Here is a 15,665-nt window from a genome sequence, read left to right as displayed (position 1 = left end):
ATCAAGATTGCCAAGAGGAATATCAACAACCTCAGTCTCTTGATGAGGGTGAAAGATGAGAATGAAAAAACTTGCTTGAAACTCAAAATAAAAAAAAAAACTAAGATTACGGCATTCAGTCCCATTGCTTCATAGCATATAGAAGGGAAGAAGTGGAAGCAGTGACAGATTTTCTTTTCTTGGGCTCCAAAATCACTGCGAATGGTGACTGCAGCCATGAAATTTAGAAGCTTGCTCCATGGAAGGAAAGCTATGACAAACCTAGACAGTATATTAAAAAGCAGACCTCACTTTGCTGATCAAGGTGCATATAGTCAAAGCTATGGTTTTTCCAGTAGTCATGTATGGATGTGAGAGTTCGACCACAAAGAAGGCTGAGTGCCAAAGAATTGATGCTTTTGAATTGTGGTGCTGTAGAATATTCTTGAGTGTTCCTTGGGTTGCATGGAGTTCTAACTAGTCAATCCTGAAGGAAATGAACCCTGAATATTCATTGGAAGATCTGAAGCTGAAACTCTAATACATTGGCCACCTGATGTGAAGAACTGATTCATTGGAAAAAGACCCTGATGCTGGGAAAGATTTAAGGTGGGAGGAGAAGGGGATGACAGATGAGAGGGTTGGATGGCATCACTGACTCAATGGACTTGAGTTTGAGTAAACTCTGGGAGATAGTGCAGGACAGGGAATCCTGGTGTGCTGCAGTCCATGGGGTTGCAAAGAGTCAGACGTGACTTAGCCACTGAACAACAACAATGATCATTAAACCAACAAAACATTCTTTGCCATGTTCTAATATTTTGTAGGGTTTAGAATCTGACAAACTAAAAATCTTTATTTCTTTTTAAAAAACTCTGTTTTGAAATAATTTTAGACTTAAAGTTGTAAAAAATACTATGGAAAGTTTCTGCATACTGTTTACCTAACTTCCCCTGATATGAACATCTTCTGTAGGTACAGTACAGTTTTCAAAATCAGACAATAACAAACATTGTTACAATATTTTTAGGTAAAATATAGATCTTTTTTAATCACCAATTTTCTGTTCTGAATCCTATCCAGGATCCCACATTGCAGTAAGTTGTCATGTCTCCTTATCCCAGAGTATTTTGTTTTTAAAGATTTTTTTTTTTTATGTGAACCTTTTTAAAGTCTTTGTTCAATTTGTTACAATATTGTCTCTGTTTTATGTTTTGGTTTTGGCCACGAGGCTTAAGGGATCTTAGCTCCCCTACCAGGGATCAAACTTGCATCCCATTCATTGGAAGGCGAAGTCTTAACCACTGAACCACCAGGGAAGTGCCATCCCTGAATGTTTTAATCATCCCCAGCTTATATCTGAAGTAGTTCTTAGTTCTTTGGTCTAAAGAACAGAGAAAGGAAAAAATCTTGTGTTTATAGATTTGCTATTAGCTGATAACAATGTCTCATCTCTGAGGCCTTCATTCTACCTCAGCCTTTCATTGGAGAAGGGCTGTAATGCAGGCTCTTCCTTCTTGAAATATTAAGATTGTTTTCTAAAGCAATCCATGTTTCCCAAAGTATTTATAGGAGTCAGCTCATAGCAAATACAGACTGTGTTGCCCTATTTTGCTGCCCTCAATAAAATATGTACATACTGTATTACAAGATTTTATTAAACACTTAATAATTTCAAGTTACTTTTGAATACATCCATCTAATTGCTTCTTCCAAAACTGCCGTAAATGGTTTTTCTGTCTGTGCGTTTTCAGAAATATAAAAAATAACAGGAGAATTAATAATTTTGGAAGCTAGAAAGCAGATGGCCAATTAGCAACTAACGGAACAAGCCCAAAATGAATTTATTGCTAGGCCAGTAGTGGGGGAAAGTTGACAAGTGATTCAGTTTATACTGCAAAAATTTGAGTTTTAGAAACATGACTCTAGTTAGAAGATTTGGAAAACTCTTCTCTGGAAAACCTAACTCAAAAGGAAAGACCTAAAGATGTACAAATCAAGGGGTTTCTCAAAAAATTGCTTACCTAACTGAACCTAGAATGAATCACAAAGTCATCAAGCCCCTCCATCCCACCCACTCAGAACTTCTAATTAGTTTATTAGCTATCCTTCTCCCTTCAGCTCTTAATTATAAACAAGACAGCCAAAGATTACTAGATACTTGGGGAAAACCTCACCATGGAAGACAGTGAATAAAAACAAACAAAAAAGGGAAATTTGGAAGAAAAGGAATCCCCTTTCTCCTCAAAAACCATCAAAACAATAATTGATATCCTGAGAGAAGTAAGGGAAGATATGCATTCACTAAACAAGAATGAAGTGCTAGTTTAAAAGGGGTGGGGGACTTCCCTGGTGGCCCAGTGGTTAAGATTCCCAATGCAGGGGGCCCTGGTTCAATCCCCAGTCAGGAAACTAGATCCCACATACTGCAACTAAGTATATGCATCCCAACTACTGAGTCCACACACTCTAGAGCCTGCACACCTCAACAAAGACCCCATAAATAAATATAATCTTTAAAAGGAAGTTGGGGAATGGGAGATTCAGAGAAGAGAAACGTGCCCTCGAAATTAAACACATGGTAACAAAATAAAGAAACTTGATTGGAGCATTGAAAGATGAGATAGAAGATACAGAAGTCTCTGATCTCTTATCCACAATTCCAAAATCTGTAAAGTCCTGAAAATCAAAAAAAGATTACAGTAAAGCACACAACTTTATGTACAGTCTTTATCACATTTATGTGGATATGCTTACATTTTGCTACAGAAATACCACTGCTTCACATCTCATTGATAGTGTTATATATGAGTTTAAATCATTATTGCCTTTCTAAAAATTCTGAATTCTGATATACATATGGACCCAAAGTTTTCAGGTGAGGGATTAAGGACCTGTATCCCAGAAAATAGAGCCAAAGACAGAGAGATGGAAAATAACAAGAAATAAGAAAATTAGAGAATCAGTTCAGAAGATCCAGTGTCTAATAATACAGGTTTCAGAAAGAGAGACAAAATGATACAGAGTGGGAATCATCAGCAAAGTAATTTAAAAAAAATGTCCAGGACTGAGGGATATTAATTTCTACCTTAAAAGAGACCTCAGAAAAATAGACTGAAATAAATCCACATTAAGGCACGTCACTGTGAAATTTTAAGAGCACTGGATATATTTGGGTAGTCTACAGACCAGAGAGGGAGAGTGGGGAAAGTCACAGACAAGGAGACAGAGTCACAATGTCCGGGTTTCTCAACATCAGCACTGGAAACTGGGCTGCAGTTGAGAGTTACCTTCAGAGTTCTGAAGGAGGATGGACTTCCCTTGGTGTTCCAGGGGTTAAGAATGTGCCTGCCATTTCAGGGGACACAGGTTTGATCCCTAATCTGGAGATTCCACATGCCTTGGGGCCACTAAGCCCGAGCACCACAACTACTGAAGCCCACACACCCTGGATCTCATGCTCCACAAGAAGAGAAGCCACCACAGTGAGAAGCCATGCACCACAACCAGAGAAACCCCATGCACAGCAACGAAGACCTAGCATAGCCAAAAAAAATTAATTAAAAAAATTTTTTTAACTTATTTAAAAAATTCCAAAGGATTTTTTTTTTCCTACCTAGAATTCTGTACCCAAACTGGCATTAAAATGGGATGGTTAGGACATGAATCAGATTCTCAAGAAACTTAGCTAAATTGAATGTCCTCTTTTCTTTTTCTTCCCCTTCATCCTCACAGAAGTGGAAATAAGAAATGAAGACATTATATTGAAGAAAATAGATAATCCATAAATCAAAATATTATTCCTGAGTTAATCAAGAGATTCCTTATTATCTCAGATTATGTAGTATATGATCAGTTCAGTTCAGTTCGGTTGCTCAGTCGTGTCCAACTCTTTGCAACCCCATGAACCGCAGCACACCAGGCCTCCCTGTCCATCACCAGCTCCTGGAGTTTACCCAAACTCCTGTCCATTGAGTTGGTGATGCCATCCAACCATCTCATCCTCTGTCGTCCCCTTCTCCTCCTGCCCTCAATCTTTCCCAGCATCAGGGTCCTTTCAAATGAGTCAGCTCTTCACATCAGGTGGCCAAAGTACTGGAGTTTCAGCTTCAACATCAGTCCTTCCAATGAACACCCAGGACTGATCTCCTTTAGGATGGACTGGTTGGATCTCCTTGCAGTCCAAGGGACTCTCAAGAGTCTTCTCCAACACCACAGTTCAAAAGCAGAGACTTAGAAAGTACTACTTCATCTTGTATTCCCCAGGGTTCTTTCTCAGTCCATAACAGAACATTTGTTCACAATGTATAAATAGTTAAAATATATTTCCATTGTTTCATAGGCAAGTCAGAAAGGTAAATCCATTTTCTAGTTATAAGAATTTTTAAAGTTTATTTAAAACTTCTTTAGTCCTCATTTCTTGAATGAGGCTTTGAGGCTTTAAAAATCTGATTTGCTCTTCAGTGTCAGTGCCCTTGGCTTGCCCTCAGTGGAGTGGCCCTTGCTGGGGAGGAGGCCAGAATGTCTGGAGAGTAAATGTATAGGCTTTTGGTCACATGATGATATCCATCAGGACCACTGTCAGGCCTCACTGTAAACAGTCCACAGACTCCAGCCTTTTCCACTGCATCCTCTGCCCCATGAATAAGTTAGATCAGAAAACAGAAGGAAGAAACAGAACCTCGGAAGATTATTTATATAGTCAGTAAAGTTGCTCAGCAGCTAACAATAGACAATAAAGCAAAACAGCACTGCATTGACTGAGATTTTTCTCAGAATGGTTTAACTGTCCACTTTTTATAAAGATACAGCTTTAAAACTTTTATTTACTTTTGCTCTGATTTGTGTATTTCAACAATTGGTAATCTATACCAAAGTAAACTTAAAAGTTGAGGATGACAAATGGGAAATATCTCATTTAACTGTATTCAATGTATATTTCATGTTCCTATTTCCACTGTGTACAGAAATCTTTTCAGCCCCTTTGAGCATGAGTTTAGTAGTTCTCTGACTTTTTTCCTTCATAAATGTCAGTGTACCTTTGCTGGTTTCTTTCCTTCCCTTCATGGTCTGACCTGCTCCCGTTCCCTCCAGTCACGTCGTCTCTTGAATAGCTTTCCCTGGCCCATAACCTCATGCCTGCCTCCACTCCAGGAGAAACCTTGCTCCTTCAAGTGGGGTTCCTGAGAAAGTGGAGCACGTTCTCCATTCTAATGAGAAAAAAAGAAGTGAGTGTGGGTGCAGTGCTAGAAAGGGGTGGTTTAGCATATGAAATTGGGCTGCCTGGTTTTGCCTTCCTACAATGCCACTTAATCTGTGACCTTGGGCAATAAATTTAACCTCACCATGCCTCAGTTTCTGCCCCTGTCAACTGGAGGACAGTAATAGTACTTGATGGGCCTCCCAGGTGGCTCAGTGGTAAAGAATCCACCTGCCAATGCAGATCGACCCCTGGGTTGGGAAGATCCCCTGGAGAAGGAAATGGCTACTCACTCTAGTATTCTTGTCTGGGAAATCCCATGGACAGAGGAGACTTTGTGGGCTACAGTCCATGGGGTCCCAAAAGAGTCAGACACAACTCAGCAACTAAACAACAGTACCTGCCTCATCGATTGCTGTGAGATTTGAAGAAAATAATACATATGAAGTACAGTATAGTGTAGTGATTAAGAACATACACTCTGGAGCCAGGCTGCTTGTATTCAAGTCCTTGCTCCATTACTTAGGCCGTCTTTCTATTCCTCTTTCTATTCCTCAAGACTCCTCAAGGTGGTTGCTAACATCTGAGCCAAAAAGTATCTCTTTACTGTTTAAAAAAAAACTATTGTTTTACAGGGAATTCTCATTTTTCAACAAAATTCAAAAATATAGAAGTGGAGAGAAGAAAAGGTCTGAGGCTGAAAGACAAGAAAGCAAGTGAAAGCCACAGTAGGATGCCACTGCCTCCCACCCAAATAGTTAAAATGAGGCGAAGTTACTAAGAACAGCTAGAAGTTGCATACACCATTGATGTAGTTAATGCAGCCACTTTGCAAAACTGACAGTAACTTTGAAGGCTGAATTGAGATATATCCTTGACCCAACAAATCCAATCTTAGATGTCTTCATCCAACAGAAATGCCTGTTCCTATGCATGCAAAGACATGTAACAAGAATATTTATAGGAACATTATCCATAATAGCTAAAAACTGGAAGCCACTCAGATAAAAATTCTGTATGTTATAAAATGTACAACAGTGCGTGTTTACAGTGTGTAAAAGAAACCAGATACAAAAAAGTACATACAGTGTGATTCCTTTTTTTTTTTTTTTTTTTGTAAGTTCAAAAGCAACAGAACTAATTTGTGGAGTTAGAAGTCAGAATAGTGGTGATCCTTTGGCAGGGGAGTGAGGACTAGAGTGTGGCCCATGGGTGCTTCTGGAGTTCTGTGGCTTGACCTAGTTTGATGGTTCAGTTCAGTTCAATTCAGTCGCTCAGTCGTGTCTGACTCTTTGCGACCCCATGGACTGCAGCACGCCAGGCCTCCCTGTCCATCACCAACTCCTGGAGTTTACCCAAACTCATGTCCATTGAGTCAGTGATGCCATCCAATCATCTCATTGTCTGTCATCCCCTTTTCCTCCTGCCCTCAATCTTTCCCAGCATCAGGGTCTTCTCAAATGAGTCACCTCTTCGCATGAGATGACCAAAGTATTGGATTTTCAACTTCAACATCAGTCCTTCCAATGAACACCCAGGACTAATCTCCTTTAGAATGGACTTGTTGGATCTCCTTGCAATCCAGGGGACTCTCAAAAGTCTTCTCCAACACCACAGTTCAAAAGCGTCAATTCTTTGCCGCTCAGCTTTCTTTACAGTCTAACTCTCACATCCAAACATGACTACTGGAAAAACTACAGGCTTGACTAGACGGACCTTTGTTGACAAAGTAATGTCTCTGCTTTTTAGTATGTTGTCTAGGTTGGTTATAACTTTTCTTCCAAGGAGCAAGCGTCTTTTAATTTCATGGCTGCAGTCACCATCAGCAGTGATTTTGGAGCCCCCAAAAATAAAGTCTTTCACTGTTTCCACTGTTTCCCCATCTATTTGCCATGAAGTGATGGGAGTGGATGCCATGATCTTAGTTTTCTGAATGTTGAGCTTTAAGACAACTTTTTCACTCTCCTCTTTCACTTTCATCAAGAGGTTCTTTAGTTCCTCTTTGCTTCCTGCTGTAAGGGTGGTATCATCTGCATACCTGAGGTTATTGATATTTCTCCCAGCAATCTTCATTCCAGCTTGTACTTCATCCAGTCCAACATTTCTCATGATGTACTCTGCATATAAGTTAAATAAGCAGGACAACAATATACAGCCTTGACATACTCCTTTTCCTATTTGGAAATCAGTCTGCTGTTCCATGTCCGGTTCTAACTGTTGCTTCCTGACCTGCATACAGGTTTCTCAAGAGGCAGGTTAGGTGGTCTGGTATTCCCATCTCTTCAAGAATTTTCCACAGTTTATTGTGTTCCACACATTCAAAGGCTTTGGCATAGTCAATGAAGCAGAAATAGATGTTTTTCTGGAACTCTCCTGCTTTTTCAGTGATCCAGTGGATGTTGGCAATTTGATCTCTGGTTCCTCTGCCTTTTCTAAAACCAGCTTGAGCATCTGGAAGTTCACAGTTCACGTATTGCTGAAGCCTGGCTTGGAGAATTTTGAGCATTACTAGCGTGTGAGATGAGTGCAATTGTGCAGTAGTTTGAGCATTCTTTGGCATTGCCTTTCTTTGGGATTGGAATGAAAACTGACCTTTTCCAGTCCTGTGGCCACTGCTGAGTTTTCCAAATTTGCTGGCATATTGAGTGCAGCACTTTCACAGCATCATCTTTTAGGATTTGAAATAGCTCCACTGGAATTCCATCACCTCCACTAGCTTTGTTTGTAGTGATTCTGTTACATGAGTGTATTTTCTTTGTGAAAACTCGTCCGGCTGTATGCTTATGGTTTATGTATTTGTAGCTAGATATTTTAAACTTCCATTTGTAAATGTATTTAAAAACAGAAGACTAAAGAATTTTGGAAATAATGGGTTTACTTTTTCTACTTGCCAAGTTTTCTGAGAATTAAAGATTTCATACCTTTGAATAATGTTAGGTACTTCCCACAAAGCTGGAAAATTAACCAATCTGGCTTCTTCTTCATAAGTTATATCTTCAGGACTATTAAAAAAAAAATTCTCAAGAACAACAAATAAGTACCTCAGGCAACATACTTGGAAGTAATGATTAGTTTTCATTTATCCCGCCACCTCACATACTCTTTACAGACTACATGGACTGCATATATAAATTATGTATGGAACTGTGGTTTGAAGTTAGAATCAGGCTTTTTTTATTTTTCTCAGAGTAATTCACCTGCAGTTCAGATCTCGTGGTCCTAGAGACTAGTTGAAGAAAGAGTTTTATGTGATCCAGCTGTGAGATGTGAGAAGCAAGTTGGCAGATGTTCAAATGAGCATCAGTTGTAATTGATGCTTGTGCTAGTTGCTTTGGCATCCATGATGCTGTTTTAGTAACTAAGTGAGTTTCATCTTTGAGTGGAATGTGTTTTGTTTAGTCTGCACTGTGCCCAGATTGAGGACTAAAAACCTTGCACTTTCGCAGAACATGGCTTTGTATACAGCTCTTCCCTTTCTTGCTATTTTTGTATCATGTGAATCATTGCACAGTGAAGCCATCTGCAAGGCCTGAATAGGAGATAAAAGCTGCCATCCCTTAGATTGACACTTGAAAAGCTGGTGTTCATTTGGAGTACATTCCTGATTATCCTTTATAAAGTCTCAAACTTCATTTCAAGGTGGTTGCAAACATCTCTGAGCCAGCAGTATCTCTGGTTAGTTTCTTTTAGCTGAACACTAGGTTAAAGTAGAGGAGGGGAATCCATTCCATGTCACCCAGAATCGGCTGGAGTTTCTCAGTGCTCTTTCAATTGAGATAATAAGAACAGCAGGTTCCTCTCCTGTTTTAAAAAAGTATGTTGATTAAATTATCTCAGCGAGCCATCCAGTTTGGCATGCACTTCATAGGGAATAGTAAAAACATAAGGTTCTTGAATTGTCAGATTAATACTTCAGAGTAAATGTTATTTGAATGCTTGAAGTATATCACACTGGTTAGATATTTGTCAAAAGTATTTCTCAACATAGCAATTTTTTTGAGGATTTATTAAAAAAGAATTAAATTAACACATGCCTAGGACATTGCAAAAGAGATTGAAGAATAAAAATGCACATCCATAATGAGTTTAGGATTGACATGTACACACTGTTGTATTTAAAATGGATAACCAACAAGGACCTACTGTACAGCACAGGGAACTCAACTCAGTATTATATAACAACCTAAATGGGAAAAGAATTTGGAGAATAGATACATGTGTATGTACAACTGAATCACTTTGCTGTACAACTGAAAGTTAACACAATATTGTTAATCATTGATTAACCCATAAAAAATTAAACAAAAGTGCATACCCACACTCACCCTTATTCTTTCACTGCTGATATATACAAACCTAGCATATATTTGTGTGTAGTAGATTCATCAGGGTCCCTTCAAGCCTTTGCCGACAGACTTTATAAATGCAGCTTTGCTCTGAGGTACAGAAGGAATGTTCCCTCTACTAAAATAGAAGTAAGTGCATAAATTGGGAAGGAGAGTACAGATTGGTTTCATATTAAGAAGCTTCTTCAGTTTTCAAGCAGAATGCCGTTGGTCACTAGGTATCTCTTCTTAATAAATATTATAGTACGTTGGTAACCTAGTAGCCATAAACTCGGAAACTACTAGAGGGAATGAAATATAAAAATATTCCCTTTTTTCATGAAATGATGAACCAGAAATGCTAGAATCTTCATAACAGACTCTTTATTTTCAAAATGTCGTTCAGTCATTCAGTTGTGTCTGACTCTTTTTGACCCCATGGATTGCAGCATGCCAGGCTTCCCTGTCCTTCACCATCTCCCAGAGTTTGCTCAAACTCATGTCCATTGAGTCAGTGATGCAGAATCTAGGACTAATGTACTCTTCTTATATCTTGTTTTCCTAATGTATTTTCATGTGATATTTCAAGTCATTTAGTTTTTCTATCTCCCATTTTACTGACATACTATAAATATGCAAGAACCTAAATTTTTTGGTAGACTATAGCATTTTAAACACAGATAACATCTTTGTGTCTCTTTTTTCCCTTTGAGGGGGCAGTTGTAATTTTTGCTTCAAGACACACTGAAAATGACCGGGATGGGAAAGGACCTTATTTTATGTAATTCCTGTGAAATGATTGTATTTATTTTTTCCTTAATGTTGTTTATTTCTTTGCTTAGCAGACAGAAGGAGGCGCACAGACAGACGGCCAGCAGTCACAGACACAAAGTAGTGAAAATTCAGAGAGTAAATCTACCCCTAAACGACTGCATGTCTCTAATATTCCTTTCCGCTTCCGGGACCCTGACCTCCGACAGATGTTTGGGGTAAGTCTCTGAAATCCTTTTGTTGGCTTTTCAATGAAAATATAATCTGCCAGTGTATTATTCGTCATTAGTGTTGGTACTTTAAGGTAAAACTACAAATACACTGAGGATTGTAAGGTAAATCAGTGTTTTCATCAGCCTTTAGAAACATTCCCATCACCCGGCCTGTTCTAGACATTAGCCTTGCAAGTTCTCACATGTAAGGTGACCACATAACCAAGTTTGTCTGGGACTGAGGGATTTCTTGGGACCTGAGACTTCAGATGCTGAAATTAGGACCAGATAGTAATTTCTGCCTTTCAAAGGGCAATGAATTAAATGAAATAATGTCTATGATCTCAAATCATGTATACGGGGTTAGTTTGCTACCTGACAAGTTCTTCCAGCTCTTTACTTCCTCCCAAAATCACTCAAAAGTGAATGGCTGCTGAGAATCTTAATTTTTTTCTGGGCTAATGTGTTGTTGCCTGTTTTAATTTGATCAAACTCTTAACTTGAACTAGGAATAAGAAATAATTGTGTTTTTTTTTTTTTCCTGAATATTTGTGTGGCAGTCGAGTGCTTTGTCAGAAAAGCAGATTCCCTTGTCTAAGTCTTGGTTGTGGCCACCTCAAGGTGACAAGACCCTGGAGCAGAGTTCTGTCACTTACAGACGACTTCCTGGAAGTGTTTTCTATACCAAATACAAGGCCAGGGTTGAGATTTAATGATATTCTTGAAGCACTGAAAGAGCTTTTTAGCAGAAAATGGTAGCCAGCTGTTTTCCAGCTCTACAGAAAGAAGAGCAACAGAAAATATAAGGGACAACATAAAGAATTTAGGTTACATTTAAGAAGAAACTTCCGAGGAGTGTGAGTTATTAGGTTCTCTACTGCATTGTCAGAGACAGTATGGAACCATAATCTCTGGAGGTCTGTGAAAATGGGTACATCCTCTTCTGTCAGAAGTGTGTTTTCATTCTTATTACTCTGTATCTTTCTGTAGGAGTGTTCTACAATTCATTCTTTTATAGATTATATTTTTGTTAGTTTATTTTTATTTACAAGATTAGTTTATTTTTATTTACAAGGTTGTGTTACTTTTTCTTGAATGGTAAAGTGATTCAATTATATATATATATATTATTTTGTATATTCTTTTCCATTATGATTTATCACAATATATTGAAATAGTTCCCTCTGCTTTACAGTAGGACCTTGTTATTTATCCTTTTTTATATAATAATTTGCAAGTTCTGTTATAAATTCTATTTTTAGTGAGACTTTTAATTTCTCCTCCACTCATAGACTCTCTTTTAACATGCCTTTTTGTGTCTACATGAGTATATTACTATGCAGTAATATGTAACTAGAAGTGAAACCACTGGGTTTCATAAAATGAGTTACAAAATTTTTTTAAAAAGTGTGTTTTCTCTTGAGGCAGAAAAATAGTGTCTACTGAAGATCTCTCTATGCCAGTTGTCAGTGATTTCTTAAAATGTATAATTCCCTTCTCATTCCTCAATTCAGTTTATTCAGGTATTGATTAAAACAAATAGTTTTGTCACCATATATATATACACCTCTCCTCAAAATAATTACTGTGTTTGTGTATGCCCCTCCTCAGCTATTTGGCCATCTAGCAATAATTATTTAGGTTTTGTGCTTTTAGCTTTGTTTGATTTTCCTAATGTTGAAGTACTTAACTAATTACAAAACACAGTTATTATTTCAGATGTTCTTAATGAGAGACTTCCCTGATAATCTAGTGTTTAAGATTTGTACTTCCACTGCAGAGGGCACAGGTTTGATCCCTGGTTAGGGAACTGATATACCACATGCCACACATAAAGTGGCAAATGAATAGAATCATTCATAATGTCCGTGAATGTTTGGTATGCTGGAAAACAGAAATAACACAAATATATATTTATTGATTTGGAAAGTTACTCAGATTTATAAATATAAAGTATGCTAAGTTTAAGGAAAGTAATAAAAGCAATATGTATAGTATGTCAGATGTCTATAGTTTTATACACACGCACACATGCCTGAGGAAAAGCTGGGAAGATGATACGAAAATGTTAAGATGGGGTTTCACTGGTAGCTCAGTGATAAAGAGTCCGCCGGCCAATGCAAGAGACCCAGGTTCGATCCCTGGTACTGGAAGATCCCACATGCCACAGGACAGCTGAGTGCCACGGTTGTTGAACCTCTGCTCTAGAGCCCAGGAGCCACAACTGCTGAGCCCGCCTACTGCAACTAGAGAATAGCCCCCACTCTCCACAACTAAAGAAAAGCCCACACAGCAGTGAAGACCCAGCACAGCCAAAAATAAAAAACATTTTAAAACATATTTTTTTAAGATGTTAAGATGATGGGATTAAAGATGATCTTAATTTTCTGTGCCCCCTTTTCCTTTTTGTTTATATTTTCTGGGTTTTTTTTTTCCAGTGAACACGGTTCACTTTTATTAATTTAAAAAAAAAGGGAAGAGAAAAAAGAAAAAAAGGGAAGAGAAACAGCCTTTGGTAGTTTATCTTTCTACTTAAGATTTACTTCTTAAAATAGACATTTCGAAAGTTAGAGTTGCAGATAGGAAAACCCCCAGTTTGTCCATGTGAAGAAGCATGTAATAGAGTGACACTGTGAATATCTTCTGAAAACAGCTTCCACTGTATTTAGGTGGATGATGCATGTGTGAGTGAATTTTAAAAGAAGGAACTATCAGCTCAATGATGAGGAAAAATCAACTGGTATTGGAACCTTCGAACAAATAAAAATATGGAAGTTAAATAAGTAAAGGAAAAAAGAAAAAAACACCTCTTTTTTCAGAAGAAAGTAAAGTATATGGAAAAAAAGCTGACCATAAGTAAATGCTTTTATTTTTGTCTCTGCAGCAGTTTGGCAAAATCCTAGATGTAGAAATAATCTTTAATGAACGTGGCTCTAAGGTAAGCTTTATTTCAGTATTGTGTGCTTGGTTTCTTTTAGTTTTAGTTAAAATACTAAGTAGTCAGAAAACTTAAGTTGTTGTTTTAAGCCTGCAAAAAGTATCCCAGCAATCCAGCTTGATTAGACTACCTCTAAACAGAAACCACCAAGTGGCCATTCTTTTTCCTAAATCTTAAATTGGAGAGTGATGGGATAAGAGTGAGAAGTTTGAGGGGAGAGTGTGGCTGTAAGGAAGAAAGTCTGCCAGAGACACCACTTCTGTCTCAGATTTAAATTTGGCCTAAGTTTCTTATTTTAAAGGACAAGAGAGGGACTTCCCAGACAGTTCAGTGGTTAAAACTCCACACTTCTACCGCAGGGTGCATGGGTTCCATCCCTGGTCAGAGAAGTAAGATCCCACATGCCGTGGACACAGCCAAAAAAATAAAAATAATAAAGGACGAGAGAGGGAGATGACAGAAAAAAAGTTAAATTCTGTGCAAATTCTAGTCAGAATTCTACCGGAACAATTCAGCTATGAAAAATAGAACTTCAAAATTACATACTTAGAAGAAATTTAATATTTCAGTTATTCAGTTGACTTGCTCTCTCTGTTCAGGAAATTTTGACAAAGCTTAAACACAGGGAGAAGAGATTCAGGTATTCACTGTGGATTTCCTCCTTTAAGTTATACCCAGATGCAAGCTTCAAGACTGAGACTTGAATCTGAGAGTCACGTCAGTTCAGTTACAAATGAGTTGGGAGTTTTTCACGTAAGAATGGGCATAATAATTAACCTAATAATTTACTATTTTAAATTCCCAATCTATATGGTTTAGAATTTTATTCCCTAAAATAAGCAGCAGTGCTTTTAGAAATGAGGGAATGGTAAAGTGGTGTTGTGAAAAAATATTTGATGAACTGAATTTCATAAAGTTTTATTTGAGAGTTTTCTTCCTCCTCAGCAAATGGAATATACACCACAGACACAATCAGATGTGGGCCAGGCTTATAAATATTTACCTTGTTACATTTCATTCTACTTGCACTTTTAAGTTAGACCAATTTTTTAAATTAATTTTCCTTTGGTCATTTCTGCTAAACTTTGAACATAGCCCTTCACTATGATTTAATCTCTAAGAATGTAATTTGAGAAAAGCTAAAGTAAATAAATGAGCTAATATTTACCTCTCTTCATTTTCTTACTCCAAATTCACCATACTCTGGGAACTGATAACATACCTACAGAGTTGTATGTATTAATACTTTCTGCCCCCATCTGTGCTAATACAAATGTATATACTTTCCTTATGCTCCTGATTATTATTCCCTTCCTTTAGAGAATGCATCAGTCAACACTATAAGTGTTTAATTCTGGCTATAATAATTTATTTGTTAATTATTAAAGAGGTAATTATACTCTAAGCTTTTAGTTTTCAGTTAAAACAAAAAAAGATTAAAGACTAATATGCCTATACAGAACTTTCTCCAGCACTTAACTTGGTAAGTATTTTTAAAGAGAAATCTGTTCAAACTGTAACCAATAAAACTATTTATACTTGTAATTGCCTCACAGTGATTTCTATATTTTTGTTGTATAGATTGCTGTTATTTTTTTTGAACTTTTTAGCTACAAGGTGGAAAAATGATGATGGTTTAGAGATGAGAAGCCCGTGAATGTGAAATAAATATGTGAAGGTTATTGACCACACAGTTTATCTAAACCAGTAGTTTAAATGTTTTTGGTTTTAATTGTATGCACTTAAAATATTCTTTGCTAGACTCTTAACAGCCAGAAGCCCAATAAAATTCTATCAGGCATTGAGGACTTGCTCCTTAGCAAGAAAATAATTTGAATTCTTGTGAAGCAAAGGAAATTGATCTTTCTAAGGCTTCTTTCACTGACTTCAAGGATTTGCCTACTACCCCAAAAATTTTAATTTATCTGATTCAATTGCTTCTCCCCTGTAGTTTTTATTTAAAATGACATAAGCCTTCCTTTTCTCTTTGGGGAATCTAAAAGTATATGCTCCTTCTCTCAGCTTGATGCTGTGTCCTCACTGCCCCTTTTTCTTTGGGCTACTGAAGGGTAGACAGACCATGTACTGATTGGAAAATATGTTAAAGAACAAAATTCAAAATTGCCTTGCACCTGCCTTCTAGAACTGATACAAAACCTGTCTTCATCCTTTGCCTTTCTTAACTGTTACCCAGAGTTCTTTGCTGGAATAGGCTTATTAATAGAGATTTATTTTGGAGT

At 37.4% G+C, this 15,665-nt stretch overlaps 1 protein-coding gene across 50 annotated transcripts in view; it reads left to right on the top strand.

Moving 5' to 3' along the window:
• Window positions 1–15,665, top strand: part of RBFOX2 (RNA binding fox-1 homolog 2) — a 289,290-nt gene that overhangs the window by 237,660 nt on the left and 35,965 nt on the right. For 21 of the 50 annotated variants that reach the window (XR_014083844.1, XM_081597017.1, XM_081597020.1 and 18 more), the window contains 2 exons: window positions 10,347–10,493; window positions 13,372–13,425. Coding sequence is in view for 49 of the 50 variants with exons in the window: in XM_081597017.1 (XP_081453143.1) it covers window positions 10,347–10,493; window positions 13,372–13,425 (201 nt within the window). In the remaining variant the exon portion in view is untranslated. The remainder of the gene's footprint in view (window positions 1–10,346; window positions 10,494–13,371; window positions 13,426–15,665) is intronic. The other 29 variants (XM_081597018.1, XM_081597021.1, XM_081597023.1 and 26 more) reach the window with 3 other exon arrangements.

This window comes from Giraffa tippelskirchi, chromosome 4 (assembly GCF_054371585.1).
Source record: "Giraffa tippelskirchi isolate mGirTip1 chromosome 4, T2T-mGirTip1v1.2.pri, whole genome shotgun sequence".
Classification (NCBI taxonomy): domain Eukaryota; kingdom Metazoa; phylum Chordata; class Mammalia; order Artiodactyla; family Giraffidae; genus Giraffa; species Giraffa tippelskirchi.
Note: the sequence above shows the minus strand (reverse complement) of the source record. Positions and strands in the feature narration are given on the sequence as shown.